General features: G+C 46.0%; 1 protein-coding gene across 1 annotated transcript; it reads left to right on the forward strand.

Moving 5' to 3' along the window:
- The first annotated feature begins 13859 nt into the window (after positions 1-13859).
- SP8 (Sp8 transcription factor) lies at positions 13860-19244 on the forward strand. Its single transcript, XM_027539959.1, has 2 exons — positions 13860-13974; positions 14972-19244. The coding sequence occupies exons 1-2, from the start codon at positions 13954-13956 to the stop codon at positions 16466-16468; spliced, it is 1518 nt and encodes a 505-aa protein (XP_027395760.1). The 5' UTR covers positions 13860-13953; the 3' UTR covers positions 16469-19244.
- The last annotated feature ends 4211 nt before the right edge of the window (positions 19245-23455 follow it).

Genomic DNA, 23455 nt, shown 5'->3' on the forward strand with positions numbered 1-23455 from the left:
GGATGGGGATGGGCTTGGATTGGAATATAAATGTTCCTCTTGTTTCATAAGCTTGTTAAAAAGATTTTCTGTTTCTTGAATTATTTTTGAAATTAGATTTCAAAACACTTAGTATATATTGTTTCTATAATAATTATTTAATTGGATTCTTAAGTTCCCAAGATACCTAGGTATTTTAGATCATTTACACAAGCATTGGCTTAAATCTCTTTTCAGAATTCATAGACAACACTGACAAAATTCTGAACTCAAAAATGGAATTCTTTTTAAAATGGAATTCTTTTTAAAAATCAACAATAAGAATACATTCTTTATAGGCATTATAGTTAGGTAGAAGAATCAGGAGGAGCATTTAACAGTGAAGCAATGATGCTCATAAGTTAATCAGGAACTACAGAACTATATGCAGGTACATGAATAAACAAACAAGAAAACAAATAATTTTATTCTATATCGATGTCTACCTATATAGATACAGTATGTCAATATTTACCTATCTACAGGGAGAGAGAAAGAGAATCTAAGAAATTGTCACAAAATGTTAGCACTGTTAACCTAGAAGAAAGAAATATGGGTGTTCACTGAAATGGTTCATTGTGCTATTATTTCAAACTTTTCTGTAAGTTTGAACTTTTTTCAAAATAAAAAGTTGGGGGAAATATATGCATTTTAAGTTTCACAGAAAATAACTAACAAATATTCAGTAACCATCAAACGCCCATGAATATGATACCCTTGAGATTGAAAATTCTGCAGTACCTCATTTCTTAAAACCACACTGTGAAATCTATACTAAGGATTCTTTCCAATAAGCCTTAAGTGAGCACTTTAAAATATTCTCAAGGTTTCCCATGCAGGGTGTAGTTAAAGAGCATTCCACTTGAGATCCTTGCCTGAAAGGCCCTATAGAATTGCAAAGTATCATTATTAAGCAAATGTTCCTGGGTCCTTGGGTGGTTCACTTAAAACACATTTCACTGTATTGAATATTCAGTGCCAAAAGCACACAGTTCACTGTTAAGATTTGCAATTTAAACCCAGTTGGAAGAAGTAAAAGGTTCTTTTAATTTGCCTATACTGTATTGCATCGATGTAGCAGCTTTCATTGATAATTAAGTTCCAAAAATATGAGTTAGAGAGTGTGAACAATGGAGAAAAGCTAACCTTTCTATTACAGCCTTAGCTCTTGACTTCTTGTATTTAAGATTACAGATGCTCCATTAAATCGATTTTGTGTTTAATCTCCTCTTGAAAAACAGTGAATGCAAGTCCCCAACTTTCTTTCCTTTGAGAGAACCCAAGTATTGACAATGAAAACTACAAGGCTCAAATCAGATGACTAACAACGTCCACTGGGGATAAGAAAACTTTGGCATGTCTCTTTTTGGGGGGAGTTTCCTCAACTAACTCTAACTGGATTGAAATGACAAAATATATCTCACACTAGATTTAAAAAAAAATTTTTTTTGAGAAATCAGATTAGAGATGGCAGGGGATGCATTTAAAATAAGATGAATTATTATTTAATTCATAATTAAATAATACAAAGCTTTAAATACATAGCTATGCTCTTTTAAAGCATCAGAGAAAATTTCAACAGTAATGTTGAAATAAAGTTTCATATTTATCTCTTTCCTGTTTATCTAGTCCTTGTGCCGTTTTAACATTTTTAGGTCCTTCAGTAAGATATAAAAGTATGAAGAACATAGGACGGAAAAAAATTAAAAATTTATAAATAAGAGCAGGTAGGAGATTGTCATTATCAGAAGGGAACTACTTGATTCCCTTTTGAATTTGTGCTGGAGCGACAGGATTCATCTCCCTGGTTCCGGTTTTGAATGTGGGGAAATGACCAGCTGAACTATGGCTTTCTCTGGTTCATCTCCATGCAGCCTCTTTCTCAAGCACCACTCACACTAGGATTGGTGGTGGTTTAGTCGCTAAATCGTCCGAGTACTGCGACCCCATGGATTGTAGCCTGTCAAGCTCCTCTATCCCTGGGATTCTCAAGAATACTGGAGTGGGTTGCCATATCCTGCTCCAGGGGATCGTCCCAACCCAGGAATCGAACCCGAGGAAAGCCCTCCACACAAATATTACACTCCAGCATTTGGTCAGTCTGAAATTTAGAGCCGCTGGCAAGAGAATCCAGTTCATACTCTGTGTACAGCTTACCTTCAAAAGAGGGAAAACTACCTTGGCAATGACAACACATGCAGTGCATTTGGGAATTCCTGTGGGAGAGCCTCTCCACATTTCTGGAGGGAGTGGTGAGGAAAGAACGGTGTAGCAGTGATTCTCAAGTGTACCCGAATCAGCAGTTCAGCATCACGTGGGAACTATTTGGAAATGCAAATTATCGGTTCCCACCCCCCCCAAGCCTACTTAGGCAGGAACTCTGGCGTTCCGGCCGAGCAATCTGCGTTTAACTAGCCCTTTGGGTGGTTCTAATGTATTATCACTGACAGAAAAACGAGAATATAAATTTTCTAAAGGAGCTTTAAAGTCCAGTCCAGTCAAAACCTGGAGGGGGAGACGAGCAGAACAGGAGGTTCAATTCCTGCCCTGGTGGGGTGGGGGTTAGTCCCAGGCCCCGTGACCTGTCCGCGACCCGCTTCCGCACACACGCCCCCCGCGGTCCCGGGGGTGGGGCGGGGGGAGTGGGGCAGGCACCCCGCCCCCCGGCCTCACCGCCCGCCCCCCTCCGCCCCCAGGCCGAGCCGGCCGCCCAGTGGGAGTCAGGTCGACAGCCTGGGACTCGGAGCCCCTCCCGCGACCGCGCGTGCCGGCCGCAGCCCCCTTCCGCCCGGCCTGCCCCTTTGTCCGCCCCGAGGGCGGCACCTTCCCGCCCGCGGGGTGTGCGAACCCTCGGGGGGCGGGAGAGGAGGAGGGACCAGGGAGGGAAGGAGGAGGAGCAAGGCGGGCGGCTGAGTGCTGGGGTGGGAAGCCGCCGCCGCACACCCGACTCCCGTCCCGCCCGGCCCACGAAAAGGGGCTTTTGTGGCCGGCCCGGGAGTCCCCGCGGAACGCCCGCCCCGAGGCGGGGTGGCGCCTCCCCCTTGGCGGGAGCCAGCGCGGCTTTCCCGGCCGGGGAGCGCGGCGGCCGAGCGGGGCAGAGCGCGGAGCCGGCGGCGGCGCTCGGCAGGAGAGCGGGGCTAAGCGGAGGGGAGGGCCGGAGGGTGGGGCGGGGCGGGGCTGGGCCGGGCCGCGGCTGAGCCCAGCGGCCGCGCCTCCGCCTTCCGCCGCTGCCACCGCCGTCCGCACCGCGCGGGCGGGCGGCGTACGCCCGAGACCAGGAGGTGCGAGGCGGCGCGGGCCTGCGCGCCGGGCCTGGGGACGGGCGGCTGTCGAGGTGGGGGTAGGGCGAGGGGAGGGAAGAAAGGGCTGTGCAAATATTGTGACTGCTGGGTGCGGAAACTCTCCGCCGTGCTGTCGGAGATCCCGGCTCCGAGCCCTGGAAACTGCGGGGAGGCCCGACGGGCTGTCGTTTGGAGGGTCTTGGTGACCGCCTTCCAGACAACCGTCGCCCATTTCATCCCAACCTGAGACGGGTGGGGAACGTTGTCCACTACTCACCTTTTATTCTAGAGTCCCAAGGACAGGACACTAAGTGACTTCTTGAGGAGCTTCAGCTCCAGGAAAGCGCTGGGCGGTTACCACCTTGGGAGGCGGATGTCAGGATGCCTCTCCTAGTCTTTCTAATCCCCCTACCCCACCCGTCGGCTACAGCCTTGAGTTTTCCTTGCCAGTCTCCTGACTTCTTAGATGGCATAGCACAGAGAAAGAACATGAGACCACCGGTACACCCTGGAGGGCAAAAAAAGGGGAAGCACCTTTGAGGTGGCTCGGACAACTAATCGCGGGAACTCGCGGATGTTCGCGTCTTCGCGCGGCGACCGCGGCCTCGCGAGTCTTGCCTGTCACAGAGCGTGGTGGCTGCTGGTGCTTAAAGTGATTCTGGAACCGTCTGTCCGCAAGGGTCTACCCTGCTGCTGAATTAAGAACTTGTACATACCAGGCCTTTTTAAAGTCAACACTGGGTTGACTTTTCTCCCGCAGATTTCCTACAGTTTCTGGCCGTTTTGGAATTTCGGTCCTTAATTCCTAGTACCTAAGGGGAAGGAAATTCGAATGACCGAAGCTTACGAAAAAGAGTAGTTTTGACTTGGTCAATCAGCAGCATCCCCTAGCAAAATTAGTTGTGTATATCCATCTAAGGTTTATTTAGGAACTTTAGATACCTATATTAATAGGCCTATTTTCTGTTAAATCTGCTAAAATCTGTTAAAGCACTGAAATTGAGCAAAACACTCTTTTTAATGCTCTAATACCAGTCAATAAAGTCAGTAGTGCAGGGTGTCTTTCAGCAACAAGAAACACTGCTGCTTCTGGTTTGACTTTGGCTTTTATTAGTTTGCTACACACTTATTAGAGTTCCAATGGGTAGGTATGCCGGAATTGGTGGAAATCACTTTGTCTTCCTTTTGTTCTCTAAGCTTCTTGAAGCAGACCAGAGAGAGTTTTGAAGAGGATTCCTTAGTTCTTCCAACACTTTTATCCAGAAAACTTCAAATAAACTGATCTTGGACAGTACTTGTCAAATCGTTTCAATTTGCAGCAATTGTGTGTGTGTGTGTGTGTGTGTGTGTGTGCGCGCGCGCGCGCGTTTTCCCGCTTCAGGAGGATGAGGTGGGATGAGGAGGAGATTATGCCTATATATTAGGACAGGTGTAATCTTGAAAAAAGTACCATCTACAGAAAAATGAGAACGCTCTGCCGTTAATAGCTGCCCCTTTGAAGGTAATGGACATTCCATCTCAGGGCTGTAAATGCAGAGTGTAGACTCCAAAGTAGTGGGCTTCCGTCCTTCCAATGTTTGCTTTCTTCAGTGTTGATCAAAGAGCTACGTGTTTGTCTTATGAGGCCCCTTTGGAAGATGTTTTTAGAGCAATTACAGACATATCAATTCAGCTTATTTGTCTCAAATGCTGCGAGAATTTTTTAGAAAGAAACCTTTAAAGACAACGGATAAGGAAAGAAGGATTACATTGGCTATTACGAGTTAGTGCAGCTACTTCAAGAGGAAAAAGCTCGAACCTCGCTCACCCACTCTCTAAACCCTGCAGTCCTGCTCTTGTTTTGAACTAAAATGGGGCGGCAGCCTTCTTTAGTGGCCAGCAAGATCCTTGTCATTTAAGAGGGAGAATCTTCACAGCGACGTTGGGGGAGGGGTGGTGCTAAGAGTTCCAAAGAAACCGAGCTGCAAAATGAAATTCCGTTAAGTTGGTTTGTTCCGGTGAGGCGATTGTGGAAAATTGCGTTCTCAGTATCTGGGCAAACTTTATTACTTTTCCAGAATCCATAAGCAAGATTCAAGGTTTTATTTCCTCTTAAAAAGTAACCGCTGCTGAGTAAAGAAGTCAATACTTGTCAAGCCTTAAATGAAAACGTGCCCCTGTTCAGTCTAGATGGGCGTTTCTGTTAAGGATTTGAAAGGGGAACTTCGCACCGGGTATGGTAGACGCCCTTGAACTCAAAAGTTTAGCGCATCACGTCACGACTTTCCTAGAGCTAATGTAGATATTTTATTTCGAACACCTTCTAAGGTGGGGGCGGTGTGTGCTAAGTAGGTCCCCCTCTTATTACCCTTATATCCTTCCCGCTAACCCCGCAGCCCTGAGCTCCAGGAAAGGAGCCTAAGGTGGCTAGCGCCCATCTATTTAAGAAGGAGGGCTGCATAGACGTGAAGCCATAAACAGCAGGAACTCAATTTGTAGACTAGGTTGACTCAGTTAATTACGGAGGTTCCTTGCGTTTCCATCTAGAACTCCCCAATCACCAGTCTGTCTTCTCAGAAGCAGAAAACTGGGCATAGTACGACTGGTCTGGCCAAGGCCATTGAGAAGTCTTGCAAAATTCGGTGAAAACAGGCGTGAAAGTTGCTCACCAATGACCTGGGCCGAAGCTTTCTATGTGTAGGGCTGAGCGGGGTATATGTGTGGCGGCGCTAGCCCTAAGCCACTAGGGTCGCGGGGGCAGAACACACCCTGAGGACTGTGCGCCCAGGCTGCTCCCGGATTCACAAGCTACCCTTTGCAGTGACCAGGGCGGACGTCCAGTTCGATTACCACGGAAGCTCTCCAGACTGATTCAACTTGACCCAAGCGTGTGACCCATCTCTTTCATCAGGGAAAGAGGAGCCCGTGACTCCCTTCACTTCGGCGGCACTGGAAAGCGCGCGCGCGCGCGCGCGTGTATGTGTGTGTAGGTGTTGGCATAGGTATTCGACTTCCAAACATCTTTGGAATCTGCTCATTTGTGATTTACAAACACAGTAAATTTCGAAGAGCTTGATAGTGTTTGTTATCAGGCACGTAAATGCACGGTCAGCTTTCCTCCCAAATTAGGTTTTCCCTTGACTTAAAACCTTTTGCTTAGTTATGTGTGAACGCACCATATAGATTTCCTATAGGAAACAATCAAGAGAAATTTTATATATATATATAACAATATGACTGAGGTAGACTTTAAAAAGTTAAAATGAAGCACATCAAAATATTCCAATATACCCGGCAATCTCATTCAGGAAAGCAGGTCTCTTTCACGGCTCCACAAGAATTCTTCGCCCTAGTGGCCTCAGAGTGACTTCTGATAGCACTACTTTTTAGGGGAAAAAAAAAAGTTAGAGAAAGCCTGCACCCAAGTTTTGGGTGAGATTCAGTATTCTAACCAAAATATGCTCAACAGATGATAGTAGAGATGAAGCCAGAAAACAACTCCAGCTATTTAAACTGCCAAATGAGACATAAAGCTGCATTGTAAAAATCATCTGGAAAACAGGTTTTCCCATTGAAGTCGCTATGTGTTAATTACTGTGAGCTGGAAGGCTGGAGATCGAACGCCTGGAAGCCGACTTTCACCCCGCATACGTAAACGGAAAAAGTGCTGAACAGCAGCCAGAGGGTTCCTGCTCGGACTCATTGCCATGCATGCCTAGACATTAATATGTGTTCATGGAGGGCTCGTACAGTACGAGGTGTTATTTCCTTATAAAGAAACACCAGGTCTCGCTTTCCATTCTTCTTACAAAATTATTCGCATTATTTATGCTACATTGAGCGATCTAATTTCTTCGTGATAGTCAGCTAATTGCTCTGGCAGGTAATTAGAAGCAGTTTACAACGCAAAGGGCTTTTGCATTGCCCCTCGGATTATTAAGTTGCGCTGTAAATTATACCATATTTGCTAGGGAAAATTCTTTTGAGCAAGTTCTCTTCCTGAGATCCTAGATGAAATGGGCTCCCCACCCCACCTCCCCTTCGTACACACCCCTCCCTAGCCACCCCCACTGCCACCACACCCCCTGCTTTTCCTGGACTCAGAGTCGAATGATTCTAAAGCACGCGATTTTGTTCGTGTTCACTGGGCCGAAATAACGTGGCCATTATGGCCTGAAATGGGCCAGGTTTGAAGCGAGCTTCCTGCGCGCCTGCAATATCCAGCAGGCATGTGGGAAAGGAACGGCTTAAATGGGGACATCTGTTCAGTGCTGCTCATCTTACTCTTACAGCCAGGTCAGGTTAAGAGAATAACCTGTTCGCCACCTTTTTTCTTGTTAATAAGACTATTAGAAAAAAAGCGAACACACACACAAACAACACTAATTGAGCTACCCTAGAAGCAAGGAATCAGACACACAAAGGTAGCAGCTGAGTTACAAGAGGAACTGTAAAAAATAACCATTGGGCTATTTCAATGAAAATCTACAGGACTGTGAGGGAAAAAAAAGAAAATTGAATATATGAATTCAGAAATGCTGTCTACAAAAATGGTTTTACATAAGAGATTTTAAAGACTCAACAAAGACTGGTTTATTTTCAGGTTTTCATTTTAATAAAATTGATCTGAAGGTAAACTTCACTGGAAAAAGCTTTCTTAAGCTTTCAAGTACTCTGAGGCCCCACACTTTTTGTTATCAGTGTTTTCCGGTCTATGTTATCTCTGAGCCAAACCCCAAGTGGGGGCATCCTAGTTTGCACCTTGATTTTGCAAAAGTGAACTGTATCCCCTTTCACAAATATCACCCATTTGTAAATCTTGTACAATGATGTATAAGTGTGGTTAAACCTAGAGACTGGGTGCAGCTCCTAGATTATTTGTAATTAAACACAATTCCCAAAGTAACATTTATCTTCCCGAAACTGCGATTGCAATTGTCAACCGTCTGGAAGAGACCAAGGAGGTAATCTGGGAGCATTACCTCTTCTAGTAACAGAACAGAATGAAAAGAAATCAATAGTGTTGAGGATAAGAATTCAGTAGTTTTTAACTCTGCATGTTAGCTGTGATAAAGTGATATATAATACCAAAAGAGAAAACAGCCGAAACAAATCCACTCTAGGAAAAAATCAGAGGCGAACTTGTCTGAATGTCTAAGCCTCTCTCTTTCTTGCCTTGTTCATCTAGAATATACACACACACGCACACACACACCTCACCACAAATGAGCAAACTCTCTTCCCTACGTGTGTTTCCTTCATTCACATGATGAAAGAGGAATATGAAATGCTGTAGAATTAATTATCAATTTCATCTTTGGGGCAGCAGGGAGATGAATATGAAATATACCATTGAGTACACGCCTGCCTGTAGAACTAGCACGCGATCGTATCAACATGCTATGAAGATATGAACATTATGCATGCACACAAATAAGGAATTATTATCTTCCTTTAATATATACAGAAATGCCTATTTGGGTAAATATCTTCATGTTTTTCCTATCTATGAATTTGCCAACACATTCATATGTTTGCTACATTAAAGTCTTCCTTGTCTTTCTGAATATCTGCAATTTGACTGCCCTAGCTAAAAGGAATCAAAGCATCGTAATATCCTAAGTTAGATGAGTCCCTTTTAATTAAAATGTCCCTAACTTTTGAGTGTTTCTAAGTGGCAGAGAGAAAGAAGAAATATTAAGCAGCGTGATACGGAGTGGGGGTGGGGGGAATCTAGTCAATTAAGAAACAATATGCTTTCTCAAGCGACCCTATTTATTTAAAAGAGTCGCCAAGGCAATGCTTTGCAGGAGATCCTTGCACATAGATCAAGAGTCACCACTGCTTCGCTGTGGTCAACAAATGCATCCAATTAAGCAGAACCAGGAAAGTAAGGACTCGGCTGTAAATGTGGCCGGATAGTTTGAAACCGAATAACCTCACTAATAGGGGCTATTGTTCAGTATGGAAGTTCCCATTTTCCAATCAGGAAAATACAGCCCTTTCTGGACTCTGGCTGACTGATCCCTTCCCACCTACGGCTCAACAATCTGCCACCAGCGAGGGGCTTTTATTACCTCCCTTCCCAGGAAATGTTAGGCAACTTCCTAGTAAAGCCGCCCGAAAGCAAAAGGATCCCCTCGGGAATCCAGAAAGCCTGGCCAGGTTTTCTTTTCAACAGGAAAGAAACTTTGATCAAAGAGCTCCGGGCGAGGAGATATCCCCAACCTGGGCCAGACTGCTTCTCCTTGCAGCCGATGGCTGCGCTCGGCTCGCTCCCCACCCTTCTTCACGCTTTATTTAGTAGCCAAGGAGTCCGCGCGCGAGGTCCCTGCACAGTGGCCACAGATTGGGAGCTGTCTCCCTCTTTGAGGAGGGGCGCCCACCAGGTCACCTGGGTCTTCGCGGGCACCGGCCACATCAGCTTCCAGAGCTTGCGCGTTCCGCCAACGCTCAGGAAACCGAGAAGCCAAGAGCCCTGTTTAAACGTATCCAGCAGAGGTACTCGCCTATATAGTTCATGTGCGGGTTTTTTTGTTTTTGTGTTTTTTTTCTTATTAGGCTTTTTCAGCTCTGTGTATTTACCAGACCACACTTGACACGTTCAAAACCTTATTTGGTGTAGATCTGTTGCTGGACACTTGAAAGCCTGGGTAACTTTGATGTTTTCGACTATAAATCCCCAATCCGTACTCAATGGTTACAAATGGCTTTATTTACTTGTCCTTCTATCTACACATTTTAATCTGTTTAACCAAACAGCAGAGGCATATTTCACTTCCCACTCCACGAAAAGAAAAATCACGGACCGAGGCCTCTAATTTGCTTTTAGGACCTTCTATTTCTTTGGTTGTGAAAACCTGAGAACTCCAAATCACAGCATTGATTAGTCTTCAAACCAGCCAGCAAAAAAGCTCCCCTTTTCCACTCTATCTAAAGAGATGTTGATGTATATTGTAGCTGCAAGGTGTTAGATATACTTGAGCAAGTTGTTCCCAGGATGTAAATTAGGTCCCAAAAGCTGTTGTCCAAATCGAAGAAACAGAGAAATTAATCTGGGAGACTATCCATCATCACCGGTAATAAAGAGAGCGACATGGATGAGACAGATGATATGATTAAGGGGCTGTGGTCGTTTTAATTAACTTTTTGCTGTCCTGTAATGATCAAACTGGTCACCAGACCCGGTCAATAAGCATGTTAATATCAAACAAATAAAACCAGGGATGATTAAAAACCTCCTGGTTTATTAAATTTGAAATTCAAATGAAATTTATGCTGCAGATGCATACAGAATGCTAATAGATTTTAGCTTTATTGAAAGTGGATCTCACAGGTTTGCAAGAAACAGCAGAATATCCATCTACTCCTCTCCCAGGCAGCACTTAAACTTCTTATGAGGTGGGGGAAACTTTTAATTGATGTTAGAAAGCCTGCACTTCCTATCTTTCTTCCTCTTCCCCTTCCAAACCTCCATATTATTGCAGTTTAATACTCAAGAGCAGTCATCAATATCACAAAAGGTAAACTGAACTGGATGTGCTATGACATGCTTTCCCCGACAGACTGTATCTACAATGGATTACAGATGTTCCCTCCTGTGGGGGGATTCAAAAATAATACAGTCACTTCTGCAAAGTGGAGAAAGAGCTGCCATTAAGACCAGTTTCATTGTTGGTCTGGTTGGTTGCTAGTCACTGTTTCAAGATTATTGTTGTTTCAATTGTTGGTCAATTATATAATTCTCTTGCCTTTCCTTTTTAATTCTTCTGTCTTATGCCTTAGGACAAACACTAACCACTTATTTTGGGGTGAGGGGTAGGGTGAAAAAGAAACTTTGACAATACTAGTATAAAATAAACACCTGATTTTAAAGTGGGAGTAAATGGACTATATATATATGAAAACATATTTTTTCATAATGAAGATGCACATACAAACCTTTGTGAAAATCTGCAAGTCAACCTCATGCAAACTGAAGAATCCAGTATACTCATTATATCTACAACAACATTGTGACCCATTGTCCTAGGCAGAATTACATGATCCTTAAGTGAATTTATATAAATACAATCTTAGAAGTAGATACTCAAATTTGTAATCACATGATGTGTGTTTTTCTAATTCCTGCATTTTTTGAGGAAACAATGGTTAATGTTTGTTTACTCTCAGAATCAGCTTTTAACTTTTCAAAAGTCCTGCCTCACTTCCTACTAGAGATAGGAGGATAAAAAGATAAAATAAATAACTATTCATAGAAGGGAGTCTTCCCTAAAGCTTTCTTTCTCCACCTTTGAGGGTGACGGTATTGATTAGAATTAAATCCCAAATTTGAACAACTGTATATTAGGTCTTTAAAATGAATATCATTATAGAAGGAGACCAAAGCAATGAAGTTAATTCTCTTTTATTTGTTAAACGGAGTTCCCTCCTTTCCCCCACCCCTTCCTCCTTCTGGGCTGGCCTGTCACGCCTTCTCAACACGCTAAAATCATTCAGAGTGGCTTGCAGGGAGAAACACGACATTTATGGTAAGCGTCAGCCTTCAGAGAAAGAAAGCAGTTCATTAATTTACTTCACACTTACTTCAAAGTATGAGAATGTACCTTATCCCCTTAATCAATAGATATGATGTACAGTCAATATCTCAACACTGTTATAAAGGGGTCAGAAACACTCTCACACCACAAACATCAGCCTAAACTCTGTTCAATGAAACTTACACAATGCTACAACCTGACTTTGGACTTCAGTAAACCCCCGGAGGATTTTTTTTTTTTTTTTTACATCCCCAGAAGCTGTGATGTACTTGAGGAAGGTTCAAAACAACAATAAAATGAAAAGGTTTCCTCTGTCAAAACAAAACACCTCTCTCAGCTAGTAACATTTTTTTAAATCAATTCTGACTTAAAATTAGATTTCTGGGAGCATTTGTAACTGCTTAAATATGTGAATTACTTTTTAAAAACATATGGATATTCAACAGGGCTCCAAAGGCTGTGGACTTTTTGTTACACTGGTGTGGTGCTTTCTGTAGTTTAAGATGTTTCCTTGTGGTGGCAGTGAAATTGTAATTACATTTCTGTAGGCAACTAATAACACAAATGGCAAGCAAGTTCTAAAATCCACCAAATTTGAACTGTTCACATGCATACACTTAACAGATATCTGGCCTAAACCCCACTAGACACAGAAGCTTCCAATACACGTGGTCCAAGATTTGTTAAAAGCTTGTTTCTCTTCTCAGATAAATAAAACCCCCAGATTTCAATCAAAATCCCGATTTTTTTTTTTTTTTTCCTCAGAAAGAGGCGCTGGGATATCCTATGAAAACTCCTACATTCTATAAAATGCTCAATTTCTCACCCCTCAGGAAAAAAAAAAAAAAACTCTTACCCCTTTTTTTTAATCTAATCCTTTTGTATTGAAATTTACTCATCGCCACGGGACAAACACACGGTCTCCCCTACAGTGAGACTTGCACTTCCAAAGCCGAATACCACCTCAGAAGAAAAAAAAAAAAAAAGCTACCGCATCAAAGTAACAGCTCTTTGACGCAGGCGCACACCCTCCAGAACGCTCTAAAAATACCCGTCAGCCTCCCTAAATTTCTACCCTTCCGCTGTAAAGCCAGGAAAGGAGAGGATGGTATTAATATGATTCTGTTTTAAAATTTAGTGACAGTATCCGAAAAATTAAGGGGAAGAAAACCAATCAAGATTTGAGCTACAAGAAAACCTGAGGAAGTTGGCGACAGTGATAGCATTTGTGAATATTTATTCAACCTCACTCAACTTCGCAGTCAGTTTCACTCTTCAAATCGCCATGTCTCTCTTTTACGTATGTACACTTTACTGCACCGGTCCTATTCTCCATCACAGTTTCGTTGCAGACACACACACGAGCACACACGACCCCCTCCCCACGTTTGTGACACACTGCCCTTGCCTCTCCCATGTGAAGCGAACACACACTCATCCACTCTCCCTCCTTTTTCACACACACAAACCCACATATTTACTCTTTCTCTTCTCCAAACACACTCAGACACCACCTATCACACTCCCCGCCCCCCGCCCCACAACACACACTCTATACTGCACTGTCCCTCTTCCCTCCCCAGGTTTATCACTCAGTCACACTACACTCACCCTTCCCCTCAACAATTTACTGGTCTGCTCCCCTTAGTCACACATACAGTTAAATTGTCACTCACAACCCCCTCTCCCTCTCTGCACTGTCCCTCCCCTCCCCCCGTCACTGTTACACTGCCAGACTCTAGTCCCCAACCTCTCCGCATCCCCCCACCCCCTCCCCCGGCTGCACTGTGTTCTCCTCAGCTTGGTTGCACTCGCACATAGTTACATACACACACACAAAACCGCTTTGTAACACACACGCAGTCACGCGCGCCCCTCCCGCTACCGCTCCCCGCAGCCCCCCCACGGCGGCCGGCGGCGGCGCCGATGACCTCACGGCGCGCGCGCGGCGCGGCCCGGCGAGGCCGCAGATTGGCTGGCCGCGCCTCCGCGGCACTTCAAAGCCGGAGAGGGAGCTACAATTGTGGTGGAATGGGCGGAACTGATCATTGTATTGCACACCTCTAAAAAAAACACTGCCTCTGATTTATCAATATAAAAAAGATCCTCTGAGAGGAGGAGGGCACTTTTGTGTGATGGCAACTTCACTTCTAGGGGTGAGTCTCAGGATTTTCTCTTGCTGGTTTAATTAGTTTTCTTTTATTGCCGATCGGAGGGGGTTAAAGTCGCCCCGGCCAGGCCACGGGCTATCGGTCTCTATTGAGAGCTTTTTTCCTCCCCCCTTTAAATACAAGTGAGTTTAGAGAAAAGAAAGAGGGGGAGGGGGGGGCAGAGTCACTTTTTTCAGCGCAGGAAAAGGTTCGGAGGGCATTTAGACAAGCCACCTCGCAGCGCCCGGCCGCTCCCCGCCCCGGAGACGTGCGTCCAGCCTATTTTACGTGAGACGATTTAGGGGGTAAAGAGAGCAAGTTTTTCCTCCTGGGCAAATTGCAGATTTTTCTCTCTTCCCCTTAAAAAATTCCTCAGCCCGCCTTGTCTTGCAGGTACGTTGAACCCGTCTCTCTCTCTCATTTTCTCTTTTTTAGTATTGTAGACTTTTTTTTTTTTTTTTAAGAAAATCAGGAAGAGCGATCGAGCCCTACAGTTTGACGTCTTTTGGCCTGGGAGAAACAACCCAGGATGGGTTTCTGGGAACTGCAACAGGATTTTCAAAGCTCTTCTGTGGATTTCAGGAGTAGCTCTTAAAACCAATCCAATGGTTTTTCCCCAGGCTTCTCCGCGAAGGAATCTTCCTTCCTCCCCAATCTGGACTTTCTGCTTGCTTGTTTGTTTCGAAGTGCCTGGGGCCTTGTGTGCATAAGAGTGTTGTTTTAGGTGAGAATACTTGTCAAACTCTTCTTTAGCGTGGCGCTTTACTCCCGAATCAGACGCCGGCAGCCAAACTTGTCCCCTCCCGTAGAGTAGGAAGCAGCCGGGCGCCGGGGCTGTTGGGGGAGCCAGGTGAGTTGGTGGCGCCGTGCCGCAGCGAGAAATGGGGTGCACTGGGGGCGTTTTGGAGGCTACTGGAGGACTGATGCACATTTCCTTCCTCCCTCCCCCACCGGACTTTTGCCCACCTCCCCTCCCCCACCCCTTCTCCTCTCCTTCTCTCAGGAAGAACCGAGGTTGGGATCGACTCCTTTGGCCATGCTTGCTGCTACCTGTAATAAGATCGGCAGCCCCAGCCCGTCTCCCTCCTCCCTCTCGGACAGCTCATCTTCCTTCGGCAAAGGCTTCCACCCCTGGAAACGGTCCTCGTCCTCTTCCTCAGGCAGCTGCAACGTAGTGGGCTCCAGTCTCTCAAGCTTCGGCGTGTCAGGGCCCTCCAGAAACGGCGGCTCGTCCTCGGCCGCGGCGGCGGCGGCGGCGGCGGCGGCGGCGGCGGCGGCTCTGGTGTCCGACTCTTTTAGCTGTGGCGGCTCACCCGGCTCTAGCGCTTTCTCCCTAACCTCCAGCAGCGCCGCCGCCGCCGCCGCCGCCGCGGCCGCCGCCGCCTCGAGCTCTCCCTTCGCAAACGACTACTCGGTGTTCCAGGCCCCTGGCGTGTCGGGGGGCAGCGGCGGCGGCGGTGGCGGCGGCGGCTCCTCGGCACACTCGCAGGACGGCTCCCACCAGCCCGTGTTCATCTCTAAGGTGCACACCTCTGTGGACGGGCTGCAGGGCATCTACCCGCGCGTAGGCATGGCGCACCCTTACGAGTCGTGGTTCAAGCCCTCGCATCCCGGCCTGGGCGCCGCCGGCGAAGTGGGGTCGGCAGGCGCCTCCAGCTGGTGGGACGTGGGCGCGGGCTGGATCGACGTGCAGAACCCGAATGGCGCGGCGGCGCTGCCCGGCTCCCTGCACCCCGCCGCCGGGGGGCTCCAAACCTCGCTGCACTCGCCGCTCGGAGGCTACAACTCGGATTACTCAGGCCTGAGCCACTCAGCCTTCAGCAGCGGTGCCTCTTCGCACCTGCTCAGCCCCGCGGGGCAACACCTCATGGACGGCTTCAAGCCAGTGCTGCCCGGCACCTACCCGGACTCGGCCCCGTCGCCGCTGGCCGGCGCTGGGGGCTCCATGCTGAGCGCGGGGCCGTCGGCGCCTCTGGGGGGCTCCCCGCGCTCTTCAGCCCGCCGCTACTCCGGCCGCGCCACCTGCGACTGCCCCAACTGCCAAGAGGCGGAGCGTCTGGGCCCGGCCGGGGCGAGCCTGCGGCGCAAGGGCCTGCACAGCTGCCATATCCCGGGTTGCGGCAAGGTGTACGGCAAGACGTCGCACCTCAAAGCGCACCTGCGCTGGCACACGGGCGAGCGGCCCTTCGTGTGCAACTGGCTCTTCTGCGGCAAGCGCTTCACGCGCTCCGATGAGCTTCAGCGGCACCTTCGGACCCACACCGGCGAGAAGCGCTTCGCCTGCCCCGTGTGCAACAAGCGCTTCATGCGCAGCGACCACCTCAGCAAGCACGTGAAGACGCACAGCGGCGGCGGCGGCGGCGGCTCGGCGGGGTCCGGAAGCGGCGGCAAGAAGGGCAGCGACACCGACAGCGAGCACAGCGCCGCAGGCAGCCCGCCTTGCCACTCCCCGGAGCTGCTGCCGCCCCCCGAGCCCGGGCACCGAAACGGCCTGGAGTGACGTGCACCCCGCCCCTGCCCCTCTCCCCTTCCTCCTCCCACCTTGGTCCGTTTGGGCTTCGTGGGTCCTGGCTTTGGCTTCAGTCTCTTTCCACCCTGCTCAGTATGTCTTTCTGTCTCTGCCCTTCTCTCTTTTAACTCTCTCTGTGACAACTTTGTAAAGGGAATGTGGACATGTAAGTAACACGCGTTGCTCTCCTGGGCCCTAGCTGTCTCTCTACCCGATAACACCGTTGGGGCCCAGAACAGCCCCAGCCGGCCCCTCGGCAGGCCTTTAATTCTTGTCCTCTCCTTGTTCTCCCTTCACCATCCCCAGTTGGGACGGGCACATCTTTTAGAGGGAAGTGGCCGCTGGAGGTAAGGCTGGACCGATCCAGTGCCTGGGACCCCGGGCCTCCGAACGCGCGGTTAACCACTAGGCTGAGCAAGTTTGAGCGCCACCCAGGGCCTCCGGGGCAGGCCAGCCGCCGACTGGCTAGGTACCAGTACCAGAACCGTGTTTTCGGGCGTCTGAGTTGCTGAGCGCCCTGCCCTGCAGCCGGGCGTCGCGGCCTGCCCTTCGCAGAGCTGTCGGGTGCCCATCTCGGACACGGAGACCCGGAGTTTGTCTAGTTCAGCTCTCCAACGCCAGCCCTGACTCTTTCCCTTTGTTCCCTGGGGTGGAACCGATGCAAGTTTTAGCTAAGGGCAGTTTTGGTGAATCGATGCAACAGCCTTCTTTAATCTTTATAACTTTTTTAAACGGAAAATCTAAAGAAAACACAACAGCATCCTTCTATTTGGTTTCCCTTGTAGGTAGTTTTTCCTCTATCAGTAAGCAAGTCTTTCTCTCAAAATTGTGCTAATATTGATCCCAAAGTTATTTTGATCGCATTAACTTAACTTATGAGGTTGGGGGTGGGGGTGAGGGTAGGTGTCTTTTTCTTATGCAAAAATACCCTTTTCCGGTGAGACCAGATTAACTATCTCTGTGTTTGTCCTTTGCTACCTCGTTTTCACCACTCCCGAGCATAATCTCTCTCTTTTTTTTTTTTGCTAGTCCAGCAGTCAATTTGTATAGTACCCATTTCTGTAAATTCTTGCAATTCGTTGAAGATTCTTAGGGTTTAACTTTTTTGTGTGTGATTTAAACTTATAAACAAGTAAAGAAGCTATTGTTTATTTCGGACCAGGCTGTAGTTTAAATGCCAAAAGGGAAAAACAGAAAAAAATTGTAAGATTTATCTGAACCTAATGGTTTGTACAACGGGAGAATAGTTCTAGATTAGGTATCGATTAACTATAACTCCACCAGTGTATGGGTGCGAGGTGCAGTTGTCCAGGAGACGATTTTGTATATTATTTTTCTTGTACATTACTTCCAGTAAATATTTGAAAATATATTGAAGTAAACTTGATTTTTTTTTTTTTTGGTCACAAGAAAATATTAAGAGTTATTCTTGCAGTTCTGATGAGCTGCAGATTTTTTGAACTCACTTCTGGAGGTGCAGAGCCACAAACGCACTTTCGGGGCCTAGTTTTGCTCGAATATGAATTTAGATAGGTATCAAACTGTAACTAAGACAATATTTGATAAATGTGGGATGACACTTAATTTAATGAAGCATGTACTTACTTGCATTTGCTGGCAGTTCAGGCATAGTTAAAGTGAGAGTACTCTTATATTTCATAATAACTGGGTCTGCCAAAAACCCATGTGTTAAATAAAATGTCCAAGTGAATCTCAACTAACTTTGGCCTCTGTGTATTTCCTGAAGGTAATATTGTTAACTGTTAATAATAAACACTCCTGACACTACATTTAAATGTTTGCAGATTCTGCAAACTAATTGCTCATTGTAATGTTGAAATAATTTGGATATTTCACATTGAAATGAAAAGCCTTTCTCTGGAACATTTTAGACTTGCATTTTAAATGCATGAAATGTAATTGATTTATTTGTAATATTTTAAATGGTATTAATAAACTCAGATAAAGACTAGGTCAGTTAATTTGTTTTTTTTTTTTCCTTTTTAAACTATGGACATTTGCATTTTATCTTCAGTTAAATGTCTAATTTAAACAAAACATAGCCCTGTTTTGAGGTAATATTTAAAGAATTATTTTTAAGCTATTACTTAGATGGAATGATATATTTGGGGAAGCTGTGTTTTCTCTATTTACCAAGATAAAGACTGTAGTGTCTAAGAAATGTAATTATTTACCAGTAGATTTTAGCTCCAAGCATCAGGATTTACTGAGCTCTTAAAATTTATACAAAGTCACCAAACAATTGAAAGAAATTTCTTCGTTCTGCTTTCTTCTCATTCTCCAGAAGGAGTCAGGTTGTTGGCCATTGGTTGCATTTGGTATTTAAAGGCCAAGCCTTACACTAGAAGATCAGTACATCTAAAATAAAAACATGGGTTTGGGAATAACTTTTTGTTGTTAGGGGGTGGAGGAGGTCAAGCTAACAAAAGCTTGTTTTTGGCATTCCATGTCTTAGCTAAAGATTATGTAGAGGTAAATATCAGTAGTAGATTCCTGTTGAAATGACTTATCTGTTCTTTTAAAGTCTCTAAACAGCCACCAAAGAAAAGGAAGGTTAAACCTTAATCTATCTACTAGGCTATTGTTCATAGGTGTCAATGATGCCAATAAAAAGATACTGTCTTGTTATGTCTAAGTGCATTTAAGCAATGGGTGTTCCTTGAGCCATACTTTGAAACATAAAATACTTTAAATGTTGATTGCTGTTATATCAAAGTATTTCACTATTAGATTAATATTATTTTGAAACAAACTGAATAAAAAGTTAGTGTGTTCAGATTCTTTTAAGTTTAGCTTCTTTCTTTCCGTTTGCATTTCCCCACCCTAAATTCAGTCTTGGTGTGCATCTTGAATTGACAATTTTTCAATGAAATTTATATAAAGTCATTACTATCCATAGAAACAAATGAAAATACGGAGTATAATTAAATACTGTAAATTCATAAGGAAAAGACAGGGATAAAGTATTTTAGAATAATGTGGTTTGTGCCCAAGTAACAGCGTGCCTTAATCCTGTTGCCTGTGCTGACGTTTGAGAACTCCAACCCCTATGACTTCAGGCAAGCAAGTAAGCTCTAATTCTTTGGTATACTACAGCTCTACATAATGGTTTTAAAAAGTAAAACAGTCTCTTTCTGTTACTTTCTTCCTAGGAATAACACGCAGAACACAATTTAAGTGTTGTTCCTTTTTTATTGAAAGTTGCAGTGCTGAGGGATTCAGAGAAAACGGTTCTGAAGGAGTTAAATGTAGTGGCAGGTAAGAAAAAAGCTGCTTGGTACCTTCATTATATCAGTTGCATTTTACCCAGGATCACATTTGATTTACAAAGTGATTGATGATAAGGATAGATATTGTCTGGAAGAAGCTTCTGGGGTGGGTAAACGGGACAGATTTTTCTGTAGTATGGATGTTCAAATTTTCACTTTCTTCCTTGGGCTTCTCCCCATTTTAGCTTTGGTTTATTTTGTATTGTTGGCTATAGCCAACATATTCATTTCTGCAGGGTGGCCAGGATTTCCTTTTGGGGGTGCACATATTTTTGGAGGATAGAGGATGAAGTAAAAAACTGGTTTCTCCCCGTTTTATTTATGCTAACGCACCCCATAACAGTGCCTGCAGGCTCACTCAAATGAAGCCAAAGGGTTGGTCTCACTTTAAACCAAGGGACAAGCTTCCAGTCTTGCAGATCAAGGTAGAGTTAAACTAGTTGTTGACCCACAGTCAGGCCAGCATATATCAGTCCACCCTCAGGAGACTGGAATAGGGCTGCAGCTGAGTCCAGCTTTTCTGTTAACCTGCTTCATTTCGTCCCCAAACTTGAGTGTTTCTTCCTTACCCTGCTTTCTCCTGTTCTGGTTCAATTTCTTTTTGGATGATGTCTTTTGCTTAGGAACATGACTATGATTTGTTGAGATGGACTATCAGCAAAAAATTTGTTTAAGCTAACACAATTTAAGCAAATGTGATGAGGTACTCTTCTTTATTAACTGATACTAGAAAAAGTTCCTGGATGGATTTGTCCTCCTTCCTCTCTCATCTTACCCCAGTCTTGGCATAACTTCTCAATGGGGCTCCCATTGGGGACAGAATGCTGAAATTAAAAATTAATGACAAGCATATGATGAGACTGGACTCCTGAGCGGACAAATCGATAATCCTGCCATCTACATTTTCATCTCCCCATGGATCTTTTGTTGAGATTATTGAATGGAATGTTACAGAGGACCTGTGGAGGAATTTTTTTAAAATAAATATTCTATTTTAGAGGATTAGCTCAAAGGTCAGTTAATCTTTTAGGCTGGTAAATTAAGGCAGGAACTTTGGGGGGAGCGAGAGTGTAGATTTGATTTTTCTCTGGTTGCCTAAACTGGTAGAGAAATTCTACATTTTGCTCAATTTTTCAAATAGCCTCAAAGAGGGGTTAATTTGAGGTAGATATTTTGAATAAACTGGGGTTTAAAATTTACTGCTGACTTTTACAGCTTCTGTCCAAACAGGCATTATTATTCTCCCTACACCCTTAAGAAAAACTCAGGTATGATCAAGCCCCTCTCTCTTTTAAAAATGTGATTTTTATGTTGTTCCCCCCCCCCTTTTTTTTTCTTTAAAAAGTAGACAAGCAGATTAATTCTATCACTGTCTTGAAAGAAAATCGTGTTAAGTAAAGGATCAGTGGGAGTGAAGTGTACTCATTTTTAAGTTAGGATTGTTATTCTGGGTGGTATCTTTTGAAGACTTTGCTCGATATACAATTGTTGCTGTTGTTTAAAAATTAAGATTCAGAATTTGCTTCCGCCCTATTTATTCCCTGCTTCCGGATTAAAGGAAAGCCGATAATTCCTTGCTCCAGCCGCTAAGGTTTAAGGGGATGCGCGTCAGTGGCCATCTCTAGGTTCGCCGCATTCCCTGTACGCTGAAGTGTTGATTTGCTTAGCGGGGGGAGGGGGTTTGGGGCTGGTATCTGTTTTCTTTGGTCCCTGGGCGCGTGTTAATTTAATTTAATTTCCTGCGGAGTCTCCTGGCGGTGAGGAAGCAGCCTTAAATACATTTTGCTTCGATTCCTAACGACAGTCGGGGCTTCTAGAGCTCCAGAGACAGCGAAGGGAGCTGGAGGATGACTGAGAACCGGGAATGAAGCGCCCGCTCAAAACTGCTGCTTTTCACTGTTGTTCTTTCCTGTCCATTTGGGGAATTTCTTCTAAGCCCATTCCCTAACTTTACTTCTCAGACAAGCCATTTCTTGCGCGGGAGGGAAGGTGGAGACACCCGCTGCTTCTCTTGCGGGGCTCGAGGCTGAGTTTGGGCTGCCCAAAGTTGCCATTATTCTGTTTCAGTGAATTCAAGGCGATGTGTTGAGCCCAAGAGAGTTTTCCAGCCTCTCTAAACGCTACTTCCTCTTTCCTTTCCCTTCTCGACTTGCCAGCTGCTCTCAAAAAGCCTCTCCGATTCCCCGGAAGCTTTTGAGCGGACGAGCTGCGTTGTCCACCCAAGAGCTGCAGCGAAGGGTAGGGCGGCAGTCGGGTCTATCCCGGACCACCGTACCCGCCCGCATTCCCCCTTGTGCTGCCAGCCGAGCCGCCGCAAGTGGCGCCCGCGCACACAAAGGCACCGCGGCCGCCTCCTCCCGCTGCACGGACAGCGAGCGCCACCCTGTGCCCCGTGCGCGTCCTGCAGCGCGCCAGCCGCGGCCGACACCGGCCCAACCAGCTCGCGCTTCCCGGAGCCTCTCTGGCCCCGCGCGAACCCATCGCGGGAATCGCCGGGTGAACTTCTCCTGCGCTCACTTCCCGGCTCAAAAGAAGCCGGCGGGCCTGGGATGGGCGGATTCCCTCCTTTTGCTCGCCAAATCACCAGCATCCGCCCACTGCCTTTAGCCATCCGAGCGCCGGGACCCTCGGGCCTCTATCCCACCCTATCCCGGTATGGCAGGCCAAGTGCCTCGTCCTGCCGGTGCTACCCGGGCCTACCGCGGCGTGGCGGGCCAAGATCCTTCTTCCTGAACCTGTTGGATTTCTTTGGTATAGCATCGACTGTGCTCTTTTCTGGCTAAAGTACTCTGTTCACTTTTGCTTGTCTCTTACCCGTTTCTGGCCCTGTAGCAGTTTAATAAACTGCTACTCTTGTCATTTTATTAAGGGTTTGCCGGACTCAAATGAAGGAATTTGTGCACCTTTTCTCACACTATTGTCATAAGGGAAGCAAAATCAGGACCGATTGACTGTGATTTTTGATTTCAGGAATCAAAAGAACAGTTTAGCCACTTAAATGACGACCTAGAAGAGAATCTTATCGACAGGTATATATAGATACATAATCACTGTACCTGTTGAGCTGATTCAACTTGTCTTTGCTGCGTTGTACCTAAAACCCAACAACCTCTTTTGGGCTTCTTCCTCTCCCTTCTTGCCCGTCCACGCTTCTGGCAGCTGAATAATTGAGGAGTGCCAGCAGTATTCTCCCGGCCCCGTATTTTGGTGACATCTGAAGGGAGGAACGGGTCAGTCCTTCAGAAAAAGTACCATACTTCCTTTAAAGATCATCTTTACTTTGAGAATGTACCTGGTGCTCCCTGGGGCGGACTGAGGAACAGAGGCCCCTCTCAGTAGGTTTGGATCTGAGTTCCACTTTGTACTCTCTAGATATGCCAGGGATTAAATTTGGAGTTTATTTTTGGTTATGCATGCACCATCTACAGGCTTTTAAAGTGCCCTGTGATGTGCTGCAATCTAAGCGTCTGCTTCAATATTCAAGAGTTCGCAGAGCTGCACACCTGCGTGTGCTATGGCTCCAATCATGTCCAGTTTGTGGTTAAATCCACCGGCACCACTGACCCGCAATCCCAGTAGCAGGGAAGGGAGAGGAATGGCTTAACTGGTCTGCAGTTTGGGCCTCTCTCGAAAAGCCCCTGAAGCCTCAGGGTAGAAGCAGCCTGGCCTTCTGGAATTCAAGGGTGTA

Source organism: Bos indicus x Bos taurus, chromosome 4, assembly GCF_003369695.1.
Source record: "Bos indicus x Bos taurus breed Angus x Brahman F1 hybrid chromosome 4, Bos_hybrid_MaternalHap_v2.0, whole genome shotgun sequence".
Taxonomy (NCBI): Eukaryota; Metazoa; Chordata; class Mammalia; order Artiodactyla; family Bovidae; genus Bos; species Bos indicus x Bos taurus.

Coding starts and splice junctions, on each gene's coding strand:
- SP8 (XM_027539959.1), top strand. CDS start 13,954: ATGGCAACTTCACTTCTAGGG. Junction 13,975..14,971: donor TGGCAACTTCACTTCTAGGG/GTGAGTCTCAGG, acceptor TCCTTCTCTCAG/GAAGAACCGAGGTTGGGATC.